The sequence below is a fragment of the Thermobia domestica genome, chromosome 8, assembly GCF_964235325.1.
Source record: "Thermobia domestica chromosome 8, izTheDome1.hap1.1, whole genome shotgun sequence".
Lineage (NCBI taxonomy): Eukaryota > Metazoa > Arthropoda > Insecta > Zygentoma > Lepismatidae > Thermobia > Thermobia domestica.
Genome location: NC_137461.1, coordinates 251,083,005 through 251,110,926, shown reverse-complemented (window position 1 = coordinate 251,110,926; position 27,922 = coordinate 251,083,005). Strand labels below are relative to the sequence as shown.

Below are 27,922 nucleotides of genomic sequence, written 5' to 3'. Positions count from 1 at the left end.
CATGACGGCTTTGCATTCCCAAAATTTCTATCAAATATTAACTGTGGATATGTGCAAGAAGATTGTTACGCTGACAGAGAATGATGGATGATGGGTTTGGTATTAACAGGAAGACAATTTGTGAGATCTTAGTGGAAGATCTGGACAAGAAGAATTATCACATTACGGTTTAAACACACTCATTGTCCGAAGAACAAATATACGAGCGAGTGGCTTACGCTTGTGACATCCTGGCAAGGTCCGTAGAAACAAAAATTTCTTACTTTCCATTGTTGCGGAGGACGAATGTTGGTGTTACCGTTGTAATTCAGCTACTAAACGTCAGAGTGCCGAATGGAAGTTTCCAGGATCTCGAAAAGGCAAGAAACTTCAACTTGAAAAGTCAAAAGTGAAGACAATATTCCTCACGACAATAAGAAGTATCATTCATCATGAATTTGTATCACAAAGTCACACAGTGAATGCTCAGCAAGTGTTTTGGAGCATCTTATGAAGATAATTCGTAGTATTTGGCCTGAATACTGCGGAATACTCAGCACCAAGTAGCTGGTACACTCATATCCAAAATGATTGTCGCGTATCTATAACTGTCTTCTTGTAAGAATATAATTTGATAATTCTTTTGCAGGGTACTTTTAATACTGATACTATGTGTATAATCGGGAAATGTATATTTGTGGTAAATTTCATAGGAAAAGAATTATACGAAAATTAGAATGAATAAAACAAAATGTTGCTAAATGGACAAGAAAGTTTTATTTCGTTTTATTGTTCTTATTTACTGCTCTTTTGACATGAAATTTGCCACATACATGTCTTTGCCGATTATACACCTACTGACATTATAAGAAATACCTGGCGAAATCGTTATCAAATTATATTCCTACAACAACATATTTATAGACATGCGACAATAATTTTGGACATGAGTGTACCTCATCCATGACAATGCACCCGCTCTAAAATACAAGTTTGTGCTACAGCACCCCTATTTCCCAGATATGTCCCCCTGCGACTATTTTCAGTTCCGTAAACTGAAGTTACCACTAAAAGGACAACTTTTTAAGACGTTGAAGACTTCCAAGCAGCTGTGATAAAGGTATTAAGGAACATACCACAAACGGAGTTGCAGAGGTCGTTCTTCTTGCGTCATCGTGCCATTCGCCGTACTGACGCAGGAGGGATGTACTTTGAATAATGAACTGCAATAAAATCAGTCACATTACTTAATTGTCAGACGGCGTATTTTTAATCAGAAAATTTTTATATGTATCAGGCTTTTAAGACTTTAGACTCCGAAAACTAATATTGGAAATCAAACACTTGGTAAGATGCTTTTATTTGTGTCAACACCAGCTCCTACGAACACGATTACAATTGCAAGTAGAGCTGCTATCTACAAAACTTAGACGCTAGATTTAATTATTTTGCACACGAGTGTAATGGAAAATTTATACGGTAAATTACCTTTTCGCTAACACAAACACACATGTTAGGAATAGACTTGCAAGTAGAAAAAAAATTGTGTTTTATCAAAAGGAACAATTTTTTGAAGAACATAAATACAAAAATCGCCGCTGTAAGTTTCTCGCTAGAAGAATATGAAATAATGTATGTAAAATCCAATAGAAAACAAAAAGATGCTTAGAATGCAGTGAGGTTAGTTTAAACGTATATTTACCCAATAGAGAGCGAGAACAGCAAAACAATCTGAGATCCCCTATATTTTGTGTAACTAGTTTAATAAACAAGCGGCAGTATTACGTGAAGTAATTTGGTTTGTATGCGCGATATCTCAAGTATTAATACTGAAGCCGGAAAAGTAAGTTTTTACTAGTTTCGATTTCAGAGATGAGATTGAATTTATTATAGGGCAGCTTAATTGATTGCGGAAAACTGTTTCTTATTTATTTACTTATTTTTTGTACATTGAACACAACAGGTATATCCATTGACAGTGTTCAGCAGCATACATAAATGATTACATGCTACACTATTTGTTCTACATGCTAAACTATGTAGTCGTTTTTATAGTACATAAAAGTATTTTTTTAAATGTACATCAAAAATATCTATTGTAGGGCATTTTATTTGAACCCTATTATATATTATGCACATTTCCCTAATATTCGATATACATAATAATAATAAAGGAAATTGGCTCTCCCTGTTTGAAGAGAATGCATTCAATAACTTGGTAAGAGTTCAAGATATTTTTCATATCCAGGATAGATTACCGTCGTATGTCTATTACTGTGTATTTAACTATCTACTCTATAGTGATCAACGCTAACATTAAAAATGGTTGATTTCTGCCATTTACGGTTTGAATATAGGGTGGACAAAGAAGATTGTACCTACTCTTCCTTAAACAACAAATTGATTCCGCTTCCTCCCAAAATAAGCATTTCGCTATCTCTTATCAATTTTGCTCTATGTAGATCAATATGGAAAGTAAAAGTTGTAATTAATTTCTATCACTTCTAGTTTTAGCCGACAATTAAAGATGAAGAAGAAACTAAACTAACCAACTGAAGAATACATCTCACCATCTATTACCGTATTTACTTTGCAGTGATCGACATAAAACCTAGAAACGGTGTATTTCTAATTCTTCCAGTGTGAGTATAACCTCTATCAACGAACTCTATTCGTATCTTCTGACCCTTTACATCCTGGCTACAACTGATTGTGATCCACCGAGTTCTTGATTATTTTTTTTTGCTTTTCGAACGGACGAAAACCGCAGATTGATAACGATGCCTTGAGGAGCTGGTGCAGCAAATCCACATCTCAGTTCGAGAATTGACCAGGGAACTCGAAAATACCTATTCGACTGTTGACTCTCACAGTACATAATGTGAAGTATGATATAGTTAGGACACAGTATATTCCTACTTGCCCAAAGAATATTCAAAAAGTGTTTAGGCTAAGCGTTAATCTGAAAAGCCATCATTGTATTTTATTTTATTTTTTTTTTAATTGAAAAGTAAGTTTTAAATATTTAACGTTAAAACAGAAATTTTTGGGTGGTGATTATAAAACGAAAGTCTTTGGTCTATCGAGTGTGGCATGAGCCAGGGAGAAGATTAGACTTTTCTGGATAGAAAAAATATTGTCAATTTGAAGTTTGGGAATTGGATCAGAAGAGCAATACTGAAAACTGAGATAGTCTGTATTCGGAGTTTTTAAACTGTGGTTAGCAGTTGTTGCAGGCAAAATAAAATTTTCAAACGAAGAAAAAGAGGTTGCAGGTAAGGAAAGAGAAAATGCGTTGTGTATGTTATTGGAAATTATCTTGGCCATTTTTGTAGCTGCCCAAGAGGTATTCGTAACTGATAGGGGTTGAACTGAGTAGCTAAAAGTGCGCGCCAAAAGACGAACGAATCATCAGTCTCGGCGCGTCAGCACGAGAATCTCGCTTTTCACTCTAGCTCAATTTATATGATAGCTCAACATTGATAGTTTTTAATACTTCTACTACGGAGCATGTGGTATCCTGGGCCATGTTCAACTCGATACCTCTTTGAATATACACGTATTAGTAGACCCTTACCTTCTGTCAAGAGGTTTCAAAATCCGGTATTCCTAAAGGACCCGTCCAGGATAGTTACACAACCACTGTTGACGAAAATTGGCCATGCAGAGAAGATAATTTGGTAAAGTCGGAGGAGATATGGAGTCTTGATTTTATTTAAGTTTATTTAACAATATATGAAACAGTTATAGCATATTACGTAAAACACAAAACCCCGATTGAGCATCACTGGTCTCAATTGGTCGCAGCTACCTTGCACAGGAAATACAATTAATCGCTTTAGTTATATACTGAATAAAAAATGAAAGAAACTGAGAATGAGGAGTGTCATCAGTTTTATCAGTATTAATAACCGTTCAATAATTGAAGAATCGCCGTTATTTATATATATATATAATGTATACCGTTTATCATACAGGAATTTTTCATATTATAGTCCACTGATTATTGGTTATCGGTGATTGGTAATATGCAATATATGTTTAATCAGTCAATGTGAATCTATACCTATTCAGTTCTGATCTTAGGCCGGTAGTTGCGGGGATACTACATAACAGACAATTAGGGTGTGACTATTTTGCTTACAAGTGCATAAGTTATACGTTGGTAAAGCGGAATACCGTGTCGATCACATGTTCAAAATATAGATAATAATATACAACTTTGGAGGATGGCAACGCTGCACTAGTTCGTAGTTTGCAGGGGCGGATCCAGGACGGACTTCTGCGGGGGCGGGGTTGTAATACTGCTACTTAGAGCTACTTTTTAAAGAGCTTCAAACTCTGGGATGGGTTTATATATATATATATATATATATATATATATATATATTTTTTTTTTTTTTTAAAAAAAACTTCCCTCTTCTGGGGAGGGTCATTGCCCACCCTGGATCCGCCACTAGTAGTTTGTACTGGGAAAGGTTCCTAAAACGCCACTGTCTTGATAGGGTCACTCTAGTATCCATCACCACTTGTATGAATTACGCGCTGCTGGCCAATTAGACGCTGAAAGTCGAGAAGAATGTTCAGAATATTGTGTATATGCATGGAAACCAGTTACTATCCGTGCGACGAGTTTGGGCGTAGTCCTCCACATATTACCCGGCTCGTGTACAATGCTGGCAATGGCTTTCGCACCTGTATGGTACTTCTAGAAACCTATACTTCTATTGTTATTCACCGATCAATCAATTCAATCAAGATGATTAATGGATCAAAATCTACATGCTATTATTTGCAGCACATCGTCATTGGAGATTTTCCCGTGGAACTATATAGGCAACAGTTCAAGAATTGCTATGTACTGACGCTGTCAAATGGTTTTAGTTTTGAAATTTGGACTTACCGGAAGATTATGTATTTTTGTTTAACATAATTAAACTCTTGGATTTTTTAGAAAGTAATTTAAATTTCCTTAGGAAGATTCTATTTCATTATCTTACATTTACATTTCTAGTTCATTATCTCCAGAATGAACAGTTCTCAAACTGCATTATACGATTATCTAAACCCATAGATTCCGGAGAAATTTTACCGAAAACGATGACCATGTATCGGAGTTTCAGGTATAGATAGCGGAACAAAAGGTACCTCGAAATAAAATGCTGCCCGTCCTACGATACACCTGTTAAGATTCACTGAAATATATTAAATATTTTGAACACATGTTGCGATATTTTGGAAAATTAAAACAGATTTTTAAGAAGTCAATTAGGCAAATTTTGGTCCTAACGTGATTACCTTAGCTTCATGGCTCGTAAGTCATTATCTTTGCAATGATCCGAAATTTTGAATGAATCATATACAGCATAATGAGCACATATTTTAAGGTTTGCATTAGAATTAGATCTGGGCAAAAACATGAACCAGTTAGCCCGACCAAACGGAATAAACGTAGAATTACGGCCGAGATTACTTCCAGTTGGTATAAAGACATTTATCATTCCAAAACAGAAAAAAGATCGTACAATTTTTCTTATGGACGTTACACACACTGTGGTATAATCACAACCGTCATTTAATCCAAATCAATGCTGGTTTCATAGAAGAACAGTAATCTTTTACATAAAATCTGCTCTTAATGATCACAATTAGAAAAAGTGCCCATGCTTTTTTTTTTTTTTAAGTACTAATTTCAAGATGCTCAACCCAATGAAACTACATGTAAATATATATTCATCCATGCGGTCAAAAAAAAAAAAAAAAAAAAACCGCAGTCCTTTTCTTAATACTGCTTATGTCAATAGTCGAGTGTCCAAGATCGATACATTTCTAAGTGCACTTTTCACACTAATTTGAGCATCCTGAATCCAATGGTATTTTTTCATGCATTTATGTCCATGGCGTCACGGAATAATGTTGGGACATTTATTTATATATCCCATATTTGAGAATTTTTCTATGCACCCCAATGATATGTATGTTTAAAAATAGTTCATTGGATTCAGCATCATCGAATAGTATAAAAAGCGCAATTAGAAATTTATCCACGTGTGAACACTTTTATCAATAGGATGATCGTTAGTTCTTTAAGCACTGAGCCTACGGCTTAAGGAACTCAAGGATTCTTACACTCTTCCGAGCCATTCTAGTCTAAATTATTACTACCTACCATTCTACAATTTTACTTCTTTAAGATTTAAGCAAAAAGAAAATCAAAATAATCTATTTCTGGATTCTCTGACGCAATAAAAAAAAAATATTGGGAGAAATTTTAACATGCCAGTCTGTGAGTCATGTTGTCTTGGATTGTTATATGGCCTCTCGTAAGAGATTTGTAATGTTGGCTGCCGAAAGATAAGAAGCAATGATAATTCATTAATATAGATGGTAAACGTCTCAGTGTGACACACGAATTCCTACTAGTTAACAGTTATGCTAATGATGTCGTTACGTGTGCTATCATTTGCCTGCGTATGCGGGCAGAAGACTTTGGTGCAACAACTAGTATCACTATTTCCAGCGGCTACAGGTATAAGGATGTTACTTCGCGACTTACTGTTTCCCAATCAGTGTGTTATTATTTAGCAGGAAATCAAATGAAAACAGCGGTAACTAATACAAACAATGCACAAAGTTTAGAGTCTGAGGCTGACAAATCGGAATACATTATGACAATGATGTTTTTTTGCAACTTATGATCAAAGATGTTAGCTGGAGTATGTTCAGAGCCTTGAAGAATCTGAAAGTGGATTATCGAGACAGAAGAATAATATACCAACTATACAGGAACCATACAGTTGTTACAAGAGGAGATCAGAAGGAAGCAAGAATAAGTAAAGGAGTGAGGCAAGGATTTGGACTTTCACCTCTCCTGTTCCTCTGTACAGAAGAGACTATGGAAGAATTCTTTGATAAAAACGAGAAAGGCGTAAAAGTAAAGGGTCAGGATTTCAGCACAATAAGGTTTGCTAATGACACAGCATTGATAGCGGAGAACGGAAAGGACTTGCAGGAAGCACTTTCAAACTTGAATGACCAACTGGAAAAAACATGCAAAATGAAGATAAATAAGAAGAACACTAAAGTGATAAAGTGCACAAGAGCAAAACAGGAAGAGACAAACGTATGGCTAGATGGAGACAAAATCGAAGATGTTCTCCTATTTAGGAAGTCTAAAATCCTCAGGCGGAAGAAGTGAAAAAGTAAGCTCCAGAATAGCGCAAGCTAAACAAGCATTCAATAGGAAAAGAGGACTACTAACATCAAGAAATGTGTTGTTGGACGTTCGTAAACGATTTATTAAAAAGACACTGATATGGAGCGTGACGCTTTATGGATAAGAGACGTGGACACTGAGAAAAGCCAAGCTGGAAGCATTTGAAATGTGATGTTAGCGCAGAATGATGCGTATATCATGTACCGAAAGGAAAAGGAACGAAGACATACTAAAGGAAGCTAAAGGATATCATGAAGATAATTGGAAAAAGAAGAAACAGCATGCTTGGCCATCTTATTCGGCACTCCGGTTGGGTCACTGTGCTAATAGAGGAAAAAGCAGAACGAAAACCTGAAAGAGGAAGACCAAGGATAGAATATCTAGATGCAGTTACGAAGAACAGGCCTTATAAAAGAATAAAAACTCTCCTAAGCGAGAGAAAAGTTAAAATTTCCATGTTGCCCACCAACCTATGGTTGAGGTGAACAAGGTGATGATAAAATAATTCTGCATCACTGACAGACACTTGCTTCCACTGAGAAGTACTATGGACATCATCTAACTCCTTTGCCTTGAGGTAATTATTCGTTAATAATATTCATTAATTGAAGATTTCTTCTCTCTCACTTCAAGATGCTGATCAATCCTATTCTTATCTTTTCACTTCATTGGAGATATAAAATAATCTAGTTTCTTCACATAATTTTCTAGAAAGTACTGTTCATGAGATGTTCTTAATTTCTGCACGAATATACTAGTCTAGACCTAGGAAGTCAATTTACTGAAAAACACCAGTAACTTACGCAAGGATATTATATATATATATATATATATATATATATATATACAGTGGAGTCTCGTTAATTCGAACTTGGATAATTCGAACAGAAGTCCATTCCCCTTGAAAACTGTATTGAAAACAATAGCAAACAATCGTGGATAAATCGAACTTTTGAACCTATGTTTTGGATAATTCGAAGTAGATACAATTGAAAAATTTTAATGTTGGACAGATGTTAACAGAGAAATACAGTTTTAACGTGTTTTCAGTTATCCAGATGCAGCCATAGGGAAGAGTAATACAAAAGATAAATAGAAAATCTATGTAATGATAAAGATGAAGGTGAGTTGGGGAAGAAGTAAAGATAGAGAACGTGTGCCAATCTCATCTTGTTTCTGAATTGGTTGAAAATTTAAGATGAATTATTGATAAAGTCAACCAAATGTTATTAATATCGTATTCCACGCAATACATGAAATTCAAGAAAATGAGGTTTACAACTTCTTAAAAGTGAGAACAAAATATTCAAATTGTTACTGGTGTTTAATTGTTTGGGCTATTCAATGTTGTAGTGTTGTACGTAAATATATTTTCCATTGTACACGTAGTTTGAATTATGTGGAGTCAATGTCATTTGTTAGTTTGCGGTATTCGATCACACAAATAATAAGCTGCTTTAAAGGTAGTCTACACCATATGAATATATTTTTGATGCACAGTACTTAGGTTTGTTTGTTGTTATGTATGTGAAAATGAATGTTGTTGGATAATTCGAAGTTTTTTCGTGTCCCCTTGGACTTCGAATTGAAAAGAGTCCACTGTATATATATATATAATTAAATTTAAAGCAAGTTATGCTGAAATAAATTTTCACAACATTCAATTACAATATAATCATAATATGATTTGAAAGTTTATTTTACAACACATGAACATTTTATAAGCTTGTCCCCTTTTTCCCCTTCAAGAACTGGGTATACCATTGGAATACACTGGGAATCTCAGACAGTAATAACTCATTAAGTATTTATAAACAAAACTTATTATTTAAGGGAAGACAGACTAGTATTTTGAAAAATATGTGAGTATTGCCGAGACAGACAGCGTCTTTAATTCGCGCCATACTTTCTATCAACTTCATTACAACACAATTTCTTCCTCATGTCTTAACCAGTTTCTTTTCTCTCTTTTCAATTATTTTAAACATACTGCTTTTCTGTTTTTAATATTTCTACATGGTTTTCAGTTCGACCAATAATTTCCACAGTACCCTTTCTTATTTTCGGAATTCATCATGTATGCTTCAGTTTTCTCTAAATTTTCTAATAACGCTGTGTATCAAAATCTGGGCAAGGGAAGGGGTGATACAAATAAATATGCCCATGAAACTTCCATTGGCACAGCCACATTAACCTATTTGTCGCTAATCGTGTGACTTTTGTTCAAATACTTCATAGATGTCGATACATAATGAAAAGTGTTTACGGCCCATGTTAAAACGAAGCTCTTAATCCATACTAGCCGTATATACTCTTGCTCCCTCTTAACGATACGCAACAGGATATAAAGAATGGAAATTAATACGAGATCCGATTCACCATTAGTTTGTGTTCAATTCCCTGCATTACCACATTATTTGAATTTGCGAGCACGCATGATCAAAGCGAGAGCCCAGTCATAAGGTTACAAGAGAGCCTATCCTTTCATAATGAGTTATTTTCTCTGAATACGAACGACCGGTTATTTATCATACACAAAGTAACTGCCTTCTGGTTACCTCAATCGAACAGCATTATTTTTAAACTTATGGCGGGACTAAGTAGTAATAATAATAATAATAATAATAATAATAATAAACAACCCTTGGAAGAACTCGTTAAAAGAATGTTACATAAGAAATTTAACAAACCATATTTTATATTGACCTAATTATTTTTCTATATGTGAGAAAACAAATTTTCTAAAAAAAAACATGGAAAATATATACATGCAAAAAGAGTCTGTGGAAGCAGTAGATTATATTACTGTATAATTAAAAACAGGCACAAAACAAGTATCAACATGCACAATATGGCGTTCTATACACCACCTGTACAATTATTAATTTAGGTTTAAAGACTACACATGCGTTTTAAACATCATTATATACATATGCACACGTAAAATTCGAAGGAACGGAAGTTTTTCATTTTTAAGGATTTTTGAAATTTTGCTGCATACGCCTCCCATTAAGAAATAAAAGTTACATGTTAACAGTAGTAGTAGTAGTACCTGAGTGAGATTTCCTGTGTTGTTGCTAATTTCATTTGCTGAAGATGGAGTTAAGGGTCTTCTCTGTTGTGTCGCTGCTCCCTGCTGAATGATGTTGGCAGGGTATACACCCCACGGTGCAACCCCATAATACTGAGGAACAACTGTAGGACCTATAACAAAAGAAGTTTTCAACTCTTTTTGTTACTATATACAGTGTGCTTTGAATACGATGTTTTCGGCAAAATCCAAATGTGCCACTTTATTTTTTCAACACTTGAAAAAATGAAAGAATCCTTAGCAAGAGAAGAAATAAGGAAAACTACATAATCAATTATACCTGTTGAATCATTTGTTATTATTGCCAATTAATCGCGCATGATATCGAAACAATCGAATAAGAAAAAGATATTTTAAGAACACAGAAGAAATGGTCGATAAATGTAGTATGTTTAAAAATCGCGGCTTTATCAAGGTACAAATGATCCGGAGTTACAGACAAAGTCGTAACACGTTTATTACCACCGAAGCACTAATCCCCGTTTCACTAAACGAAGAGAAGCCACGCATTTCAACAGCAAATTGTATGTACAAGCATTTCACAAAATCACCTACTCATGGAAATGTATAGTTTATTATGAAATACGTGAACTTCTTTTCAGCAATCTCACTTGCATCATTCAAATTATGAAGAATGATTTTTTTGTTTCTGATAATTCTTTGTTCAATCAGTTCGAAATGGGTAAGATAGTCTGAGTTATTGTTTGCACGACTCAATACGGATATCGGCATTTTCAATGTAAAGCAAACATTTTTCGAATGGATTATTTATTATAAACTTCTTTGATAAACGAAGGTAAGAGTGGTATTGACTTTTGTTGGCAATCCAAGAATACAAATGGGTCAATCCATCTGAAATTGTCCAAATATAGTGAAAATGGTTACTATGCTAAGCCTTGTCTATGAGAAAGTCAGTAACATTATTCACGTTGTCGTATGTACAAGAGTTCCTGAATGGCGGCCATCTTTGTTGTCGGTGGTGTATCAATTTTTGCATTTCCAAGCGTTTACGAGAACACCAAACAAAAATTAATGTTTACAGGAGAGGCTGAGGTACACGGAGAATATATACCCTTGCTTCTAAATAAATATGCAGGGTTGCAAACCAACACACGAAATTACCAGAAGAAGTACAGAAAATTACAACTTTAAGGTGATGTATTTTGGAATGGCGTAAAATGGGTTCATAAATTTTGTGTTGAATACTATTACAAGTAAAGAGTCTGCAGAAATATCCACAGCTATGATACTACTGGTACCGTAGATTTATGAGGGTTCGAAAGTTGAAGTTCGTGGTTTTGGTGCAATTTTGGGGGCGTAATATCTCAGGAGGGCAAACTGCTAACAATTGCTGCTTAGGCCACAAAGTAATTCAGTATGTGAATAAACTACCAAAAAAAAATATAATGACTGATATTACATGGAGATAAAAGTGAGGACATGGTAAGAACGCGAAAAAAGCACGTGCGTGATGATGGTCGTAGCCCGGAAAAATTTAAATATTTAGCTGTTTCATGCTAGATCTCAAAATCTACACATGGTGCAGCAATTAGGCCCGTTTTCTTTATATTCAGTTGTGCAAAAGCTTGCAAGCAGCGTTTGTTCCATCTTTCTAGCTTCATGATCATGCCTACGATTATATGGGAGAAGGGTTAGCTCCCCCTTGCACCCACGATAAACATCGTCTAACTGCATAGCGGTATTAAGGTACTCAATGTATTAGCAAAGTGTCATTGAAATCCAATTCCAGTTAGAAGGTAATGTGTTCACACGGTTGCTTTACATGCATCTATCCTATACAATGGCATCAAATCACAAACTTCAATTTTCGGACCCCATAAATCTACCGTGCCAGTAATACCATAGCTGTGGATATTTTTGCAGACTCTCTACATGCAATAGTATTCAGTTCAAAACTTATACCCCCCCCCCACTTTACGCCACTCCAAAATACAGCCCCCTTTAAAAATTTAATCTTCTGTACTTTTTCTGGTATTTTCATGTGCTGGTTAGCAACCCTGCATACTTACCTAGAAGCAAGAGTATATATTCTTCGTACCCCAGTCTCTCCTGTAAACATTCGTTTTTGTTTGGTGTTCGTCTGATTCGAACGTCCTGAGCAACTAGTTTTCGCAAACGCTTGGAAATGCCAAAATTGACCCTCCACCAACAACAAAGATGGCCGCCATTCAGGTACACTTGTATCGTGGCGGACATAAGTCTTTGACCAGGTAATAGCGACTGCTTTGAAACAAATGCAGAGTATGAAAATTAAATCTGTCATATCTGTAGTTTTGTGTGGAGAAGAAACAAACTTCTAAACCAAAGGTTTAAGAACAACTCAAGTTACTAATATAAACTATGCTGAAGATTATTGACTTATCATGATAAAAGAAATGCGAAAAACGTTTTGAAATGAAGAAAAGTGACATACAACTTTCCACGCGGAGGCAAAGAAACCTAACGTAACCACACTAAAGACAAAAAAATTTACTGCGTAGTGATCATGGTTCAGTGGTCAAGGCGCTCGACCAGTAATCTGGAGTTTCTTGAATCGAATCTCCGTCGGGCAAGTACTTTTCTTTCTTACTATAGAATTTTTGGGGGCAATGACTCATGTTTTATTATCTTCAGATATTTGAATACGCGGATGTTTCAATTCTTGAACTATCAAATCTTCAGGAATAATGATGATTATTATCTCGTAGAAGATTAAAAGCTAGGAGCTAATTATCGCTCAGTTCATACCATTACAAGCAAAAACGTGACATTTGGCAAGAATATTTCGTTTTTTTTTTTAATGTTGCCCACGAGAAGAGGAATTTCCCATCTCGTTTCTAAAACAAACAAAATAACGTGAGAATTAACATTTTACATTCGAGACGAGACAATGCTAACTCAAATTATCGTCTCGCTTTGGAGATGAGAATCAAGACGAGGCGAAAAGTATCGTAAACATTTCTCGCCTTGTCTCGATTCTCGAAATAGTGTATGTCCATTTTTTAAGTAACAATTACTCTCTAGACTGAAGCTTAAAAGCTATAGGCTATTTTGTTACTTCGTATTTCAGAGCTCATTGAATTATGGTGTGTGTAGGTACTTTTGTAGCAAAGCTTTTATAATTACCTCTGCATATTCTAAAAATTAGTTTATTACATGCCTTACTGTTGCATGATATTCAGTTACTTTTACTACAGTTATTTTCCTTAAAACGTACAGTAGAATACTTTCTATATGAACTTCAATGGAACGCTCTAGTTTATAATGTTGGTAGTTGCAGAGGTGTGTCTTGAAGGTACGGAATCATTTCTCCGAAATCTCTACTTTTAAGTAAGTTTTGCCAAATTTTAGGGCAAGTTTAAAACTTTTAATGCCATTATTATTATTATTATTATATCAACACCGTGTATAATCTTTAAAAGATTTGTGGTTTGTATCTGAATAGTAAAAGCTAATTGACTGTCGATCTCGGTCGTCGAAAATCTTCAGGAAGCAAGGACATCGGTCACGTTCTGGGTTTGAGTTCCGAAGGGGCAAGTATTCGGGCTCGAGCCAGAAATTGTTAAAAGTTATAGGCTTCAGCCAAACATGTTCAAAACAGTTGGGACCGGGTTTAGGCTTCTCAACGGCTCGAGCGGCTCGGCTTACAGCTCATTGACTATCGAACCGAACCGAGAAGTGAGCCGAGCCAAGAGCTCACGGAACCCAGCCGATTTGAGCTATCGGCTTAGTTCAGCTGAGTCGAACCGTGCCGAAGGACTAGTTTCAACTTAGCTGGCTCGAACCAGTTCACATGAGCCGAATAGGTGACCCATCCCAACCGTGAAAGCTCGAGCCATCGGCTCAATTGAGCTGAGTCGATGGCTCGTTCCAACTGAGCCGGATCAGGTCACTGGCTCAATTGGGCCGAGCCGACGGCTCATCCCAACCGAGCCGACTCGAGCTGTTCGCTCAGTTGATACGAGCCGAGCCGGTTGATATCACTACCCGGGTTGGTATTCTGCTTGGGCTCAAGAATTCGACCGTGCAGGTCTCAGCCTTGATTTTAAGAACTACAGTATATACTTATGTTAGTGATTACGACATTTGAGGCTGTCTCGTAATAATAATAATAATAATAAAAAACTCCTGTCTTCTCGTTATCTAGACGAGACGAGACACTTAAATTGCCCCACGAGATGCACTAAAATTACGAGACGAGATGCACCCTTGTCGTGAGTAACACTAAAAGTATTCCACATTACTGCTTACATTTCTCATGGCTTTCGCTTTCCAGTCTAATCAGGCCATTATTTCAAAACGAGCTGAACGAGCGAGCGAGCCATTATCAAACTCGACTCAACTCGAAACTCGATTTCGAAAACAGCGACTTGGCTCGGGACTCAACTCAAGAAAATTACCTTTGACTCGACTCGAATTGAACTCGAGTCGAGTCGAATTTTGGCTCGACTCGTGCTCATCCCTATTCGTATTTGTATTTTATGTTTCCATTTCAACAATTTCTACTCTTTTTTTTCTCAGTTTACCTGCTGTTTCTGGATTTCTCTTTCGGTGTCGTCCTTTATTTACACCACACACTATTCTTATTCCCAGCTTGTGACCCGCTTCAACGTCTTATTCAGTTTAGGCTTTTCTCCCTACCTTGATTACACACGTGATTGATTTAATTCTCACTTTCCGCGCAGGACCGATGAAAAATTATTATTATTATACTATTGAACTTGCACAGCGAAATTACTGTATAATACGATATCATTTCTGTAATTTTACTCCATTGTATGTTATTTAGTTTATTAATGGGTACTAAATTGTCTCTAGATCATCGAATAAATTAACTTCGGCATGCACTTTGGTGGAAATATCATTACAGGAACATTACCGGTTCGTTCCAAACATTCGTAACGAAACTGCCTATGAGATTCAGTCTACAGAGCAATTGTTACTTAAAGAATGGACATACACTATTTCGAGAATCGAGACAAGACGGGAAATGTTGACGATACTTTTCGTCTCGTCTCGATTCTCATCTCCAAAGCGAGACGAAAATTTTGAGTTAGCATTGTCCCGTCTCAAATGTAAAATGTTAATTCTCATGTTATTTTGTTTGTTTTAGAAACGATAGGAAATTCCTCTTCTCGTGGGCAACATTAAACAAAACCGAAATATTCTTGCCAAATGTCACGTTTTGCTTGTAATGGTATGAACTGAGCGATAATTAGCTCCTAGCTTTTAATCTTCTACGAGATAATAATTATCATTATTCCTGAAGATTTGATAGTTCAAGAATTGAAACATCCGCGTATTCAAATATCTGAAGATAATAAAACATGTGTCATCGCCACCAAAAATTCTAAAGTAAGAAATTAAAATGCTTGCCTGACGGAGATTCAATCAAAGAAACTCCACATTATTGGTCGAGCGCCTTGACCACTGAACCATGATCACTACGCGGTAAATGATTTGTCTTTAGTGTGGTTACGTTAGGTTTCTTTGCCCCCGCTTGGAAAGTTGTATGTCACTTTTCTTCATTTCAAAAAGTCTTTCGTATTTCTTTCATCATGATATAGTCAATAATCTTCAGCATAATTTATAACTTGAGTCGTTCTTAAACCTTGGTTTAGAAGTTTGTTTCTTCTCCACACGAAACTACAGATATGACAGATTTAATTTTCTACTCTGCATTTCTTTCAAAGCAGTCACAATTACCTGGTCAAAGAATTATGTCCGCCACGATACACAAGAAAGCGTGAATAATGTTATTGGCCTTCTCATACACAAGGTTCGTCACATAATAAAGCAATGTTTAAAACCGAAATATAATTGGGAAAATATTTTCATAAACAGGATTCAGTTTCTTGGACGAAGATAAATGTAAAGTTGAATTATTATTAAAAAAAGAAATTAAGATTTATTGTCTCCATATACTCAGGAAAACCAGTTTCAATGGTTAATCCTTGCTAGTGATTTTCCTTTCTGTGTCGCAATAAAAATATATTCCATTCCTAGTGGTAAGAGGAACTCGGCTCTAAGAAATTTATTCAAAATTCTTGATCAGTTACGTAAGATTTTTAGGTGTATAGTTCATTACAAATAATTAAAAATTATTGGAGACCACAATAGCAGTGTACAAATAGAACGAAACAACCGAAAAAAACAAAAAACTAAGTGTTTCACCTGTATTAGCTGAACAATTCATATGATAGTTTGCCAACAACCGAAGTTTTTAGTATTCTTGTGTACATTTCATTATTATTATTTATACAATATGTAACTTGTTCAATTACGAATTGCTTAGCTCTAGATAGATCATACGGTTCATTCCCGTTGTGCCTACTTCCCGTTCTGCCTACAGACCCTCCAGCACTTTAAAGAAAATATTTTTAATTATCTTATCTCTAGGCAGAACGGTAATTCCCGTTGTGCCTACTCTTTCGAGACGGGGAATTATGTGCAGGGAGGAATTTTTGTAGGGAATATTTCTTTAGTATTTCTAAAAGCTTCTGTAAAAACAACCACCACCTCTACAAGTTTCATCATACATGGAAAATTGGTTGACTCAGTTGCAAGAATGTTAGACATTGTATGTGAAACAAACATTAAAAAAAAAAAAAAAAAGATCTAATATCAAGCAATTTCAGAACAAAATTTTATTTGGGTTTCCAGTAGTTTACCTCCAGCATGCTAAGACTTGCAGTACTTAAATCAATATTGTTAGTTTGCAAAGAAATAGATATGATAAAAATTTTCTTGCTTGCTCCGCTCGCAACATAAACGTTTCAATAAGAATCACAACAAGCTTTTACTTATTACGTTAAAAAGTTATTATATATGATTTGTTAGTGTCAGTGTGATAAGCAAGGTGCCTAGTAATGACTTATAGTCTACACAGGAGTGTTTTCAAAATCAGAAACGGTCAAAGTATGAAATACGTGTTCGGCGTTTTGTTGGTGATGAGTTTGCTTAGATAATCACGCTTCTCTACCCAATCGGATTACTCACGACGGTGAGAATGAAAACTCTGAGAAATTCGCAAAGAAGGCTCCTTCTGAATTTCCATTACATTTCACAGAATATTTTTACCGTAAAATAATCGAAATTGTGTGGTCACATACAGAATAAAATCACAGATATTTACGATTATTAGGAAGGCTGGAACCACGTGTAATAGGCTTGATGGCTTACATAGATGTGGTTGCATACTGTTTACATTTTGAACAACGATTATGAGATCTTTATTTAAATTACATTGGGTATATTGACGATATGTGGTATTTAGTATTTACATTGACAGTATAAATGAAATGAAATGAAATTTTTAAGTTTTACGTCCTACGGTAATGCTGGCTAGGCTAAAGGAGACGGTGATGATGAGAAATGAATGAAATGAATGAATGGTGGAAAGTAGGAGAAAACGGTAGAACACCGAGAAAACCAACGCACACGGTGTTTGTCCACCACAAAGCTCACCTGGCTCGAGCTGGGATCGAACCATGGACCCCATGCACCAGAGGTGAACGCTCTACCCCTGAGCCATTGCGGTCCCATTTTTTTCTTTTTTTACAATATAAGTACGACATATTGCGTGTAATACAGAATCATGTATAGAGGACAAAGCACCTGATCATATATAGAGGTGATGCCGGAAAAAGATCTGTGATGTAGAAGACAAATGCTTTCTTTAGAAAAAGAAAAGAGACCGAATTATGCATCTTCTTGCATTGTTTGTTTAATATATGGCCAAATATATTTTGAGGATGTGAACTGTAGCACCTATTACGTACTGCGAGCCTTAGAATGTTGGAGATGAACTACTGGAAAACTGAATAAAATTTTGTTGTGAAATGACTTGATATTAGACCGAAATAAGTTTATTTTCTTGTAACTGAATCAATTAATTTTCCATTTCTCTGTAAGTATTAAAAAAACACATCTCTACTAAAGTAGACGTGAATAACGCTGCTAATAACAAAACTGTACCTAGTCATTTTTTTCTGAGAAGAGCAAGTAAGATAACATTTAAAATATATGATGAAATTTAAAGGAATAGTTATTCTTCTTACAGAATCTATTCGAATTACTAAAGAAAAAATCCCTAGAAAAGATCCCTCCCTGCACAGAATTCCCCGTCTCGAAAGAGTAGGCAGAACGGGAAGTAGGCACAACGGGAATTACCGTTCTGCCTACAGATAAGATCATTAAAAATATTTTCTACAAAGTGCTGGAGGGCCTGTAGGCATAACGGGAAGACACCAGATCATACTACACATTATCCAAACTCTTAAATTTCTCCAAATATATATATATAAATGGACGAGCAGAATTTTTTGAAGAATATGAAGTTTCGTGGTATATCCGCTAATAAACCCTGTTCCAATCGAGAGAAGACGGTATCGATCACGACACAAACTAGCACAATTAGGAAGTATCAGATTCGAAGCATTTATTTTGGCAATTGCATGCAGTATTTATGTGCATATTTACAAGTGTCTCGTAGAGTTAGTTACGAAATGTCAGAAATTTAGCTTACATTTTGTTAAGCAACAATATAAACTACATAATTAAATGCCACCACCCTTAAATCAGAGTATCATTAGGAACGGGACATTTGACATTTTATCTCTGATGGTAAACTTTCCTATTATATATTTAACACAGTTCAAACAGATATGAAATTCTAGTGATGGCTCGTAATATAGAAAAAATACAACAGAACAGGAACAATACTTTCCTCATAAATACTTATACTCTACGTTGTCAGATGATAAGTACACATACAAAATTACAATATGAACTATTAAGAATACATTTGTACACTTCTGGCCACAAAAACCTATATTGCCTTCTAGGGACAAAGTCCGAAAAGATGACCTTAAACCCTTACGAATTCCCTTTACATCTGGCTCATTTTTCCTTGCACTTTTGCCCCTGTCAGGGGTGAATATTGCAGTATGCACATGAAAATGTTATATGCAGTATGCATATGAAATAAAATAGCTGCAATACAGGAAATAACCTTAATTTTAAGTCGTAAACTTGATACATTATTTTTACTTTTAATCTACAGCGATTTTAAAAGCGAAGGAGATAGTGAAAACATCCAATTCGGCGTCTCCAAAACATACCCTCGTTTGGTTACTTTCCTTGCTTCCTTGAAAACTACGGAGCATTTATGGAAAACGCATTGGAATCAGCACGGTAAAAGCAAGAATATCTGAAAACATTCTTGTATAACATGTGATTCATTCGACTTGTCTTTGGCTTTGGAGGTTGGGAGAAAAACTGCTCTTGTTTCTGAAAGGGTTGGAGATTTCAAGAAACAAGTGAAATCACATTTTCTTGTGATGTCAATATTACGAACTAGCAGGAAATAAAAACCTCATTAAATTCTGATGCGCATAAGGTAAGTAAGGTTTTTCTTTTTTCTTCTTTTCAAGCTGGGCTCTTTTTATCTTTTTTCCGGAAAACAGATAAAAGATGTTTGTGCTTTATTTTCCGTAAAGCTCTTCAGCAAGCAGCTCTGTAATTATAAATATACAACAATGACTTGACACCTAATCTCCCGTTCCAAGCGCTGATATCGGTTGAAGGAATTCCACTTCCTTTGGTGTAGACTGCTGCAAGGCTCTCTCGCTTAGCGACGAGCTTTAGTTCGCATTTTTGCCACGGATCAAAACATTATGACAGCACTATAGTATCATTAAACATGATTAGAAGAATCTTTATAAAGAATGTAATGATTTGTAATCTAATAAAGAATGTACTGCTATCTCTGGTGAATTGGGTCCCTGTATTTAGAGGTGGACAAATATTGTGAATGTGGGCGTTCTCGGGAGTTGGCTTGTTTCCTCCCGAGCTTTCTTCTTTCCGATTGAACTTTCTTCATTCTACCATTATTTCCTCTCACGATCACAGTCTTCTTTAGTCTCGATGTGTAAGCGTACAACATTACTAACTAAACAAAAATGTTACTCTTATTTTAAAGTTAGACCCAAAAGCAAACTACTTTAAGCAAAAATTCATGGCAACTTCACCTACCAGGAAGAGAAATTTAAATATTTAAAAACACAAGAACAATATTGTTTCATTATGTTAACCTCGTTTTAAATTGAAAGTATACGACTGAAAAAGATGCGATTCTTATGACAGCATTCCTCAGAATAATTTCAATAGCTATATTTACATCACTTCTTTATATTGGACAACTTAATCCATGCATAAGCCTGTATGAATCCAAAATGTTAATTCCAATCCTGGGATCATTCGAACTTGTAATGTTTTTTCATGAATTCTTTGAATATTCTTTCTCTGCCATGAAATTATCTTAGACTCAATACTGCAGTACTGGATCAACAATGTAATATGAATTTGCATATACGAGGGTAATTTTATAAATAATGCACACTATAGTAACACTACAGAATGAATGATGAAATTGAGGTGAACACTGCGTCAGTTGAATCTTGAGGCAGCAGGATGCGCGCTTGTGCAATCTCTAGTGAACGCAGTGTAGCTGTGACAAGTGTTGGAAAGATCAAAGGTCGTACATAAGATTGAAATGTTACATGGTAAAAACCCTACAGAAATTCATAGTGCCTTATGTGAAGTTTGTGGTGAGAGAACAATGGACCGTATTACAGTTCATCCTTGGGCTACTCGTTTCCGTAGTGGTCGATAATGGATGATGCAAGAACGGGAGGGCTGAAATCATCAACCGATGAAACAAGTGTGCAACTTATGGCAGATGCACTTAAACAAGATCGCCGTGTGACATTTGAAGAACTTTCTGACATCACAAGGATTCGTTGTGAATCAGTATACCGAATTTTGACAAGTGATTTACACAACAGAAAAAATTCTACCTCCACTTCTTGACTGCTGAACGGAATGCGTCGCATTATTGCTATTGATGAAACGTGGATCAAAGACTGAGTCGGAGTTGAAATCACAATCCGAGTGGAAAGCTCCATCTTCTCCAAGGCCAGAAAAGTGTCGTCGATCTTAATCAAAGGTTTTTTTTCTTTCTTACAATCACCAAACCATTATCATAACGGACGAAGTTTCACAGCAGCATATTATTGTGAATTCCTGCTGAAACTGAGCAGAAAAACGCAGAAAACCCAACAGCAGTTGCATAGGGCGGGTCCAGGACAACGCTCGATCGCACACCGCTAACACTGTGCGCAGTTACGCAAATACAGTTAGGAAGTGTTACCTCATACTTCCTATAGTCATGAGTTCCCTGATGAGTTCACCAGACGACGACCTGCTCCCCACGTTGAAACAACGTATGCATGGGCGTAGTTTCCATTACTGGAAGAGCTTTCTGCAGTTGTTACCCGAATCATAAGATAGCTTCACAAAGATGGCGTCCTTGATGGAATACTGAAGCTACCAGGATGTTGGGATTTCTACACTGTCACGCAGAGATATTATATTGAAGGCCTCTAAAGAGATCCTCACCAAACAATAATCGTGTTAAGTCACAAAAAAATATTGTGCATTATTACTTGTCGGCAACGTGAAGATCGTATATTGCTCTTGTAAGACGTTATGTTCTCTCCGTCACAAGGAAGGAAAATAAATTTCCCGTAAGTACAGATCTGATGGACATAAGGATCCACGTTATTTTGAACTCAGCCTCTGGAAGGCAATCTAGGTTTCTTGGCCAGAAGTGTACCATCATAATTACACGAACATGAACTTAAAATAACCAGTACGTCAACCAAGTTCAGCTTTACTGATTTTCTATTGTTACTTCTCTGTAAAATGAAGTTCTAATTAAGATAAATACAACAAACATCTGAACTGACCACCGCAGGTGGTAAAAAAAACGGGTGAATACTGTTAAAAAAAAAGTTTATGTTCATATCCGCACGCGGCATTCTATTTTCATTGAAAAAAAGGTCTGGCGATTCTTACTTTTTTTTTTCCATGAGGATCATTTACCTTAAAAATTTAAATGTTAGCTTTAGAAGGAAAGCCTTCTTGTTAAATCCCGAACTTTTATTCAGCTTTGCCACACTTATTTCAGATTATCCACTAAATGGAAACTAAGTTCTTCGTGTATAGTATATCAAAAATGATATTCATCATGAAAAATTACTAGTTGCACAATAATTACGTTATGTTTATCCAGATGCAGGTCTGATATTTTCCCTCCATTACCTGAAAAGTTTGCATTGTACTGTATCCAGAGTGGATTTATCCGTTTGGAATATCAGAAAGTGGTTTACGTACTTAACAATTGTGAAGTCATTTCTGTTTTGTACTTACACTTCAAGAAATCAATTACAAGCTTACTAAGGATGTGAAAAGTATAGTGATCATCTTTGATGTGCTAACAGACCTTACAGTGAAACAAATTATATTAAAAGTTCATTTTCAAAGGATATTTATAAAACATGGTACAATAAAAAAAAAATAATAATTGGTCCCTTGCAAAGTGATTTTTTAAAAATTATTATTACTCAGTTTCTCAGGTAACTAAAATTTCAGTCCAGAGAGTTACTCGTACAAGAAGTTAATTTATTCCCTGTCCATCAGAGAAGACGGTTAACATTGGCATATGCAAGCGTGACTGTAATGAAATCATAATTACATAGTTCTTGTATATGTGGCATTCCTAATCAATCTATGTCTCTGGCTCTGTCAATATAAGTTCATTCATGGATCTCTAAGCAGGGGACAGCAACTTATTGTCTTATCTATCTCTACTGACTTCGTGATCCCACACCTAACTAATAGGCTAAGCAGGCTAGATTCTTCCACGTAAGCTAAGAATACGACACGGCATACCTTCGACACATCCATAAATGCCACGTTCACCATAAGTTCACATGGAACCAAAAATGCGACATTTCTTGCACCAGAGATGAAAGCACTACCACCAAGTGACTATCCTTTTATTCAATATCGTCAAAACTAGGAATGGTGCAAACGTTATCAGAACAATGGAAACACCATGATAAAATGCGACTTGGTTGATTAATACTAACCATACACGTTCAACAATATTCAAATTGCGAAAATGAGCGGTAAAGAATATCTTATAGTTCCTCATCACCACACTTGAACATGTCTTCCTGCCTGTATTCGCGTATTATTATTTATAGACACTCCGCCATTATTAGGGAACAACATCTGTATTAAGGAAAGCACTTGGACACAAAAAATGTCCACGTAATCACAATGGAAGAATATTAACTGTTGTCAGCACCAGCATTGAGTTGCCACATACATCTCTTTAGGGGTTCGCCATGTACAAAATCTTGAGAACAAGTAAGATTATTCATCCGATCAAATTACTCTCTTCAAATCATCGGTGGTACAAGTTTTGTTCTCGGTGCCATTCCTCCCGCGCTATCGCCTTGACAGCGGTGATCAGTTGCTCAGAAATTGCAACTCCTCCACAGATATTGAGATTACGCAGTTACTGCTGGCCTGGCATTGTTAAAATAGCATGTTTCAGACATTGATTGTGTTATGTAGCATTAGGTTTATAGAATTTTCAGGCAATCCCGTTCAATGTTAGGCGATCCCTCTTATCTTGACTCCGTTTCCGTCTAATAAGTCTTCCCTGATGAGGTCTAATCATGGGTACTGTATCCAGTCATTCCTTTAGGCATTGGAATCAATATCTTGGATATACTTACTTCAAATACCCGCGCACTCACAATCGAAAAGATTCACAATTTTGCACCTACATCTGTCCTACTACAGACACGTATCTTAACTACACAGCTTCATCAATAATGTTCAGTGATTCCGCCTCCCAAACTACGAAAGCGGCTAATAAGATCGTGAACTGGAGTAACTATCAATAAGTCTTGTAGTCATTACTGATAACACTAACTGCGGCACTCTTTGGTAGCATAAATACCACCTCATTTTATTAGTAATCTCATTACACTATTATCTGTGGAATGACAGAAGTCTTATCAGAATCCCAAAGATCCTCTTAACTCTGCCCACCGCGCAGTTACTTAACAAAAAAAGGGAAGTAGCCGGGAGAAATTTTCGAAGACATATCGTAAAAGATTCTGGGTCTTCGTATACCATTGTATAGCCTATTTCAACAAAGGCGACAGAACTGTGAAGATGGATCACGCCCATGGCATCATGGGTCGGTAGTCACTGAAGAAAACGTCGTACAAGGCGAAAATTTAATTCTGGTCGACCGAAGAATAAAACTGAGGCAGGTTGATTAGTAACTTAAACATGAAATTAGCGCGCGCTTGGTACCGACAATGCCCACGTCGCTCTACAAGCAATGATCACTGGAGGGTAGTAAATATTTTGTGGAATTAGCCATAAACAATCTCGACAAAATTTGCGCGAATTCAAACTACAGATTAGACTGGAATTTGCCAATATGATCCGTATTCTATGGAGTGGACTAACAAATGAGAAAGACTAAAGAAATTTAAGGTCGAAAAGTCTGTTTTGATTATTTTTTTTAAGCGAAGATATCTCTGTGATTATCTGTCAAAGAAGCCTACAATGAAAGATCAATATTACTCAAATTTATGACTCACGTTTGTGAGGCTGATTTAAGACAACGAGCCGGTTCACATGGCAAGTGTTTCGACGTAAGTATTAAAAGTTACAGGTTTTATACCCACTTCAGAGTCCACACGTACCCTGGAAGATTATTTTCATTTTTCCAATTTGAAAAAGGAGTTACAGAGCAGAAGATTTTGAAGATTAAAACAAAATTAAGATGGCTATAAAAAACCATTATAAAAGCAAAGAAAAAGCACATTTTTCGGCGAAATTAAAGCACTGTATGCCCGATGTAAGGAATTCTTCGGGGGAGCCGCTTTTCGTAACGCCCAAGAGATTGCACGTTACAATAGACTGTATTTCCATTATCAAAACTATCATTATATTCCCAGTATTAGGAATCTATAAGACAAAAATTGTAGCTCTATTTCTCGATTTAACAAAATTTCGTAACAATATAAAAAATATGATTTCAGCAAGCCTCTTAACGAAGGCCGGATCTACGAAATATTGCGCCCGGGGCAAAGACGTACATCTACCCTCCTTTCTCCCAATTTTTCATCGAAATGACGCCCCCTACATACTCTCAACCAGCTGCGCCCCAGGGCAAATGCCCTGAATTGACCCCCATCCCTAGATCCGGCCCTGCTCTTAACAATTCCAGATTTCAAGAATACGCATACATACATTCAAAATTAATAATTATAAGTCTGAGCTGCTTTTTGATTTAGTGAAAATTTACCTTTTAACATATGACGAAAATCTTCCACCTGCCCCCCATAAAACGCAACTTACTGCTTATCACAATGGACAAATTTGAAATACTAATACGAAAAAAAACCTAAAGCACAAAATGGAACCCCTCCCCTTTCAGAAAAAGACCACATTTGGTTTCAACATTGACCTCATTACACGTGATACTTAAAATATAAACGGAAGCAATACCGATAAATTTAAAGCAATTAAGTAAAAGCAAGAACACAGATTTAGACAATCTTAATTATGTACATTATTTACATACATAAATATACTACGCGCCTACTTCCTTTGATACATTATTTATACAGAACGAACGTTCAATCCAAAAAGTAACTCTACCTGCTATTAGAGTTCCGACATAGGGTTCTTGTGCATTTATTACATAGGGCGTACTTGTAAACGCAGCGGGACCAGCAATACCTATAAAGAAACAAGAGGAAACTTTTCAGCGTAACATTACTTTCATTCAAGTATTACACATTTAACATCAATAAAAAAATTATGACATACTAAACTGCAAATTGGAAATTGTAATTACTAAATTTAGTAGTATATGGATCATTTAGGAGAGTTACCATTAAAACAAAAACAATCAACTAATTGACGGTGTATTTCTACCTCAGTCCGGAGGACTATTCTAGAAAAGGGCTTCAAAATCAGTTGCACATGTTTTGTTAAAAGTAGGTAAGCACATTTTTTCAATACAATTGTTCTTTAGGAAACGTAAAGGTGATTGTAAAAGTAAGTTTGTCCGGTGATTTTAAATAACGTGTAAGATCCAACACCTATCAGCGAAAAATTGTGGATACATCCATGTAATTTTACCTAAAGCGGCTAGAGGGAATAAGGCCATATCTTGCGTCCAGGTAAGGTGGTTGCACCCGACGGAGTGTAGTACTACAATGGAGACCATACTCAAGTCCGCCATCTGGAATTCAGGTCTAAAATTTTCCATTAGAAGTGTGTCGTGTGATATATCGTTCCAGTGTAACTCCTCACCACGAATTAAAATCGGATATTCAATTTTTTTTTCCGAGCTAACTTTACTCGACTGTAAAAGTTGATACTTCTGAAATGGGACTGTCGTCCTACAGAATAAGTTCAAAATGACCGTTCCAGCATTAGTGTAATAAAGGTTTATAATTATTATAGAAATTAGTAATGCACTAACAATAATTGCATTTTTATTATTACCCTGAAATGTCAGCTTTATTGTTGTAGAATATCGCAGTACAAAATAACCACCCTTGTGTCTTTGGGAAATATTAAGCAATTTTCTTAGACGAAGTTATCAATTATATTACATTATATATATTTTATCAAAAGAAACACTGACCAAAGTTTAAAAAACACACTATATTTTAAATTATAATAACGGTTTCGGACATATAATTTAAAATAAAATGTGTTTTAAGCTTTGGTCAGTGTATCTTTTGATAAAATAATCAATCCAAAGCCATGGATAGTCTTTATTATATATATATATTATATATATATATACACCCAGTTTTCTGTTATCAATCTGTCTCATTATCTGGACAATTCTTGCATCAAGCTGAACGACTGCATCCACACGCTGTGGTGCAACCCCCTATTCCCTAGACACAGCTACGAGCAACTGGGTTGTAATGAATCAGCGGTCTTCCACATTTAATAAGTGACTGTAGTTTTGGATCGGTCCTCAATTACTGCTTCCACATCCTAATTTGAAAGTGAGGTCTCAATGCATGTCGAGTCAAGACATCCTTCGCTGGGGTAGTGAGTCAACATTTGTTATCAGTTTCCGTAACAAAGCACAGTGATCTTCATGAATAGATGTACTTGTTAAGTTCGGTCGATAAGGACTACATACAAACTGCTGTAGTAACAAAAAAGTGGACTCAGTCAACAAACCCTTCCTCACTGAAATTGTGAGGAAGGTACGGAAATCGCTGGAATAATTTCCATGCACACTTCTTTCCAATGCCTGTAAACTGACTGTTAGTACCACATCATGACAACAGTAGTGGTGTCATGTCACTGACGGCATGAATTGAAAACAAACCTTCCAGAAGCTCATCCGGTAGTCTGATACCATGAGTCTTGATGTAGCATGGTTTCGTAGTCTCTTGATTTTAACCAAATTTCACGACTTATTTGTTTTGCATACACAAGCAGAAGCAGTAAGAAATCTGCAACCCTACAATGGACAAGTCTCTCACATCTTTTGATTGATCCATCGGCTGCATGTAACAGATTCTTTATGATTAGCTCCTAGGTGAAATATATCATTTCCAGCAAGTGACAACTGTCTGATACCTCAAATCCTTCAGTAATAATTTCGTGAAATGAAGATGGGTCTACCTTTGAAGTTCCCTTGAAAGATTCATTTCAAC

At 36.0% G+C, this 27,922-nt stretch overlaps 1 protein-coding gene across 8 annotated transcripts in view; it reads right to left on the bottom strand.

Annotated features, from left to right (window-relative positions):
• Positions 1-27,922, bottom strand: part of pum (pumilio) — a 344,999-nt gene that overhangs the window by 49,813 nt on the left and 267,264 nt on the right. For all 8 annotated transcript variants that reach the window (XM_081769609.1, XM_081769610.1, XM_081769606.1 and 5 more), the window contains 2 exons: positions 25,887-25,967; positions 10,248-10,399 (listed from right to left, as the gene is read on the bottom strand). In XM_081769609.1, coding sequence (XP_081625735.1) covers positions 10,248-10,399; positions 25,887-25,967 — 233 coding nt within the window. The remainder of the gene's footprint in view (positions 1-10,247; positions 10,400-25,886; positions 25,968-27,922) is intronic.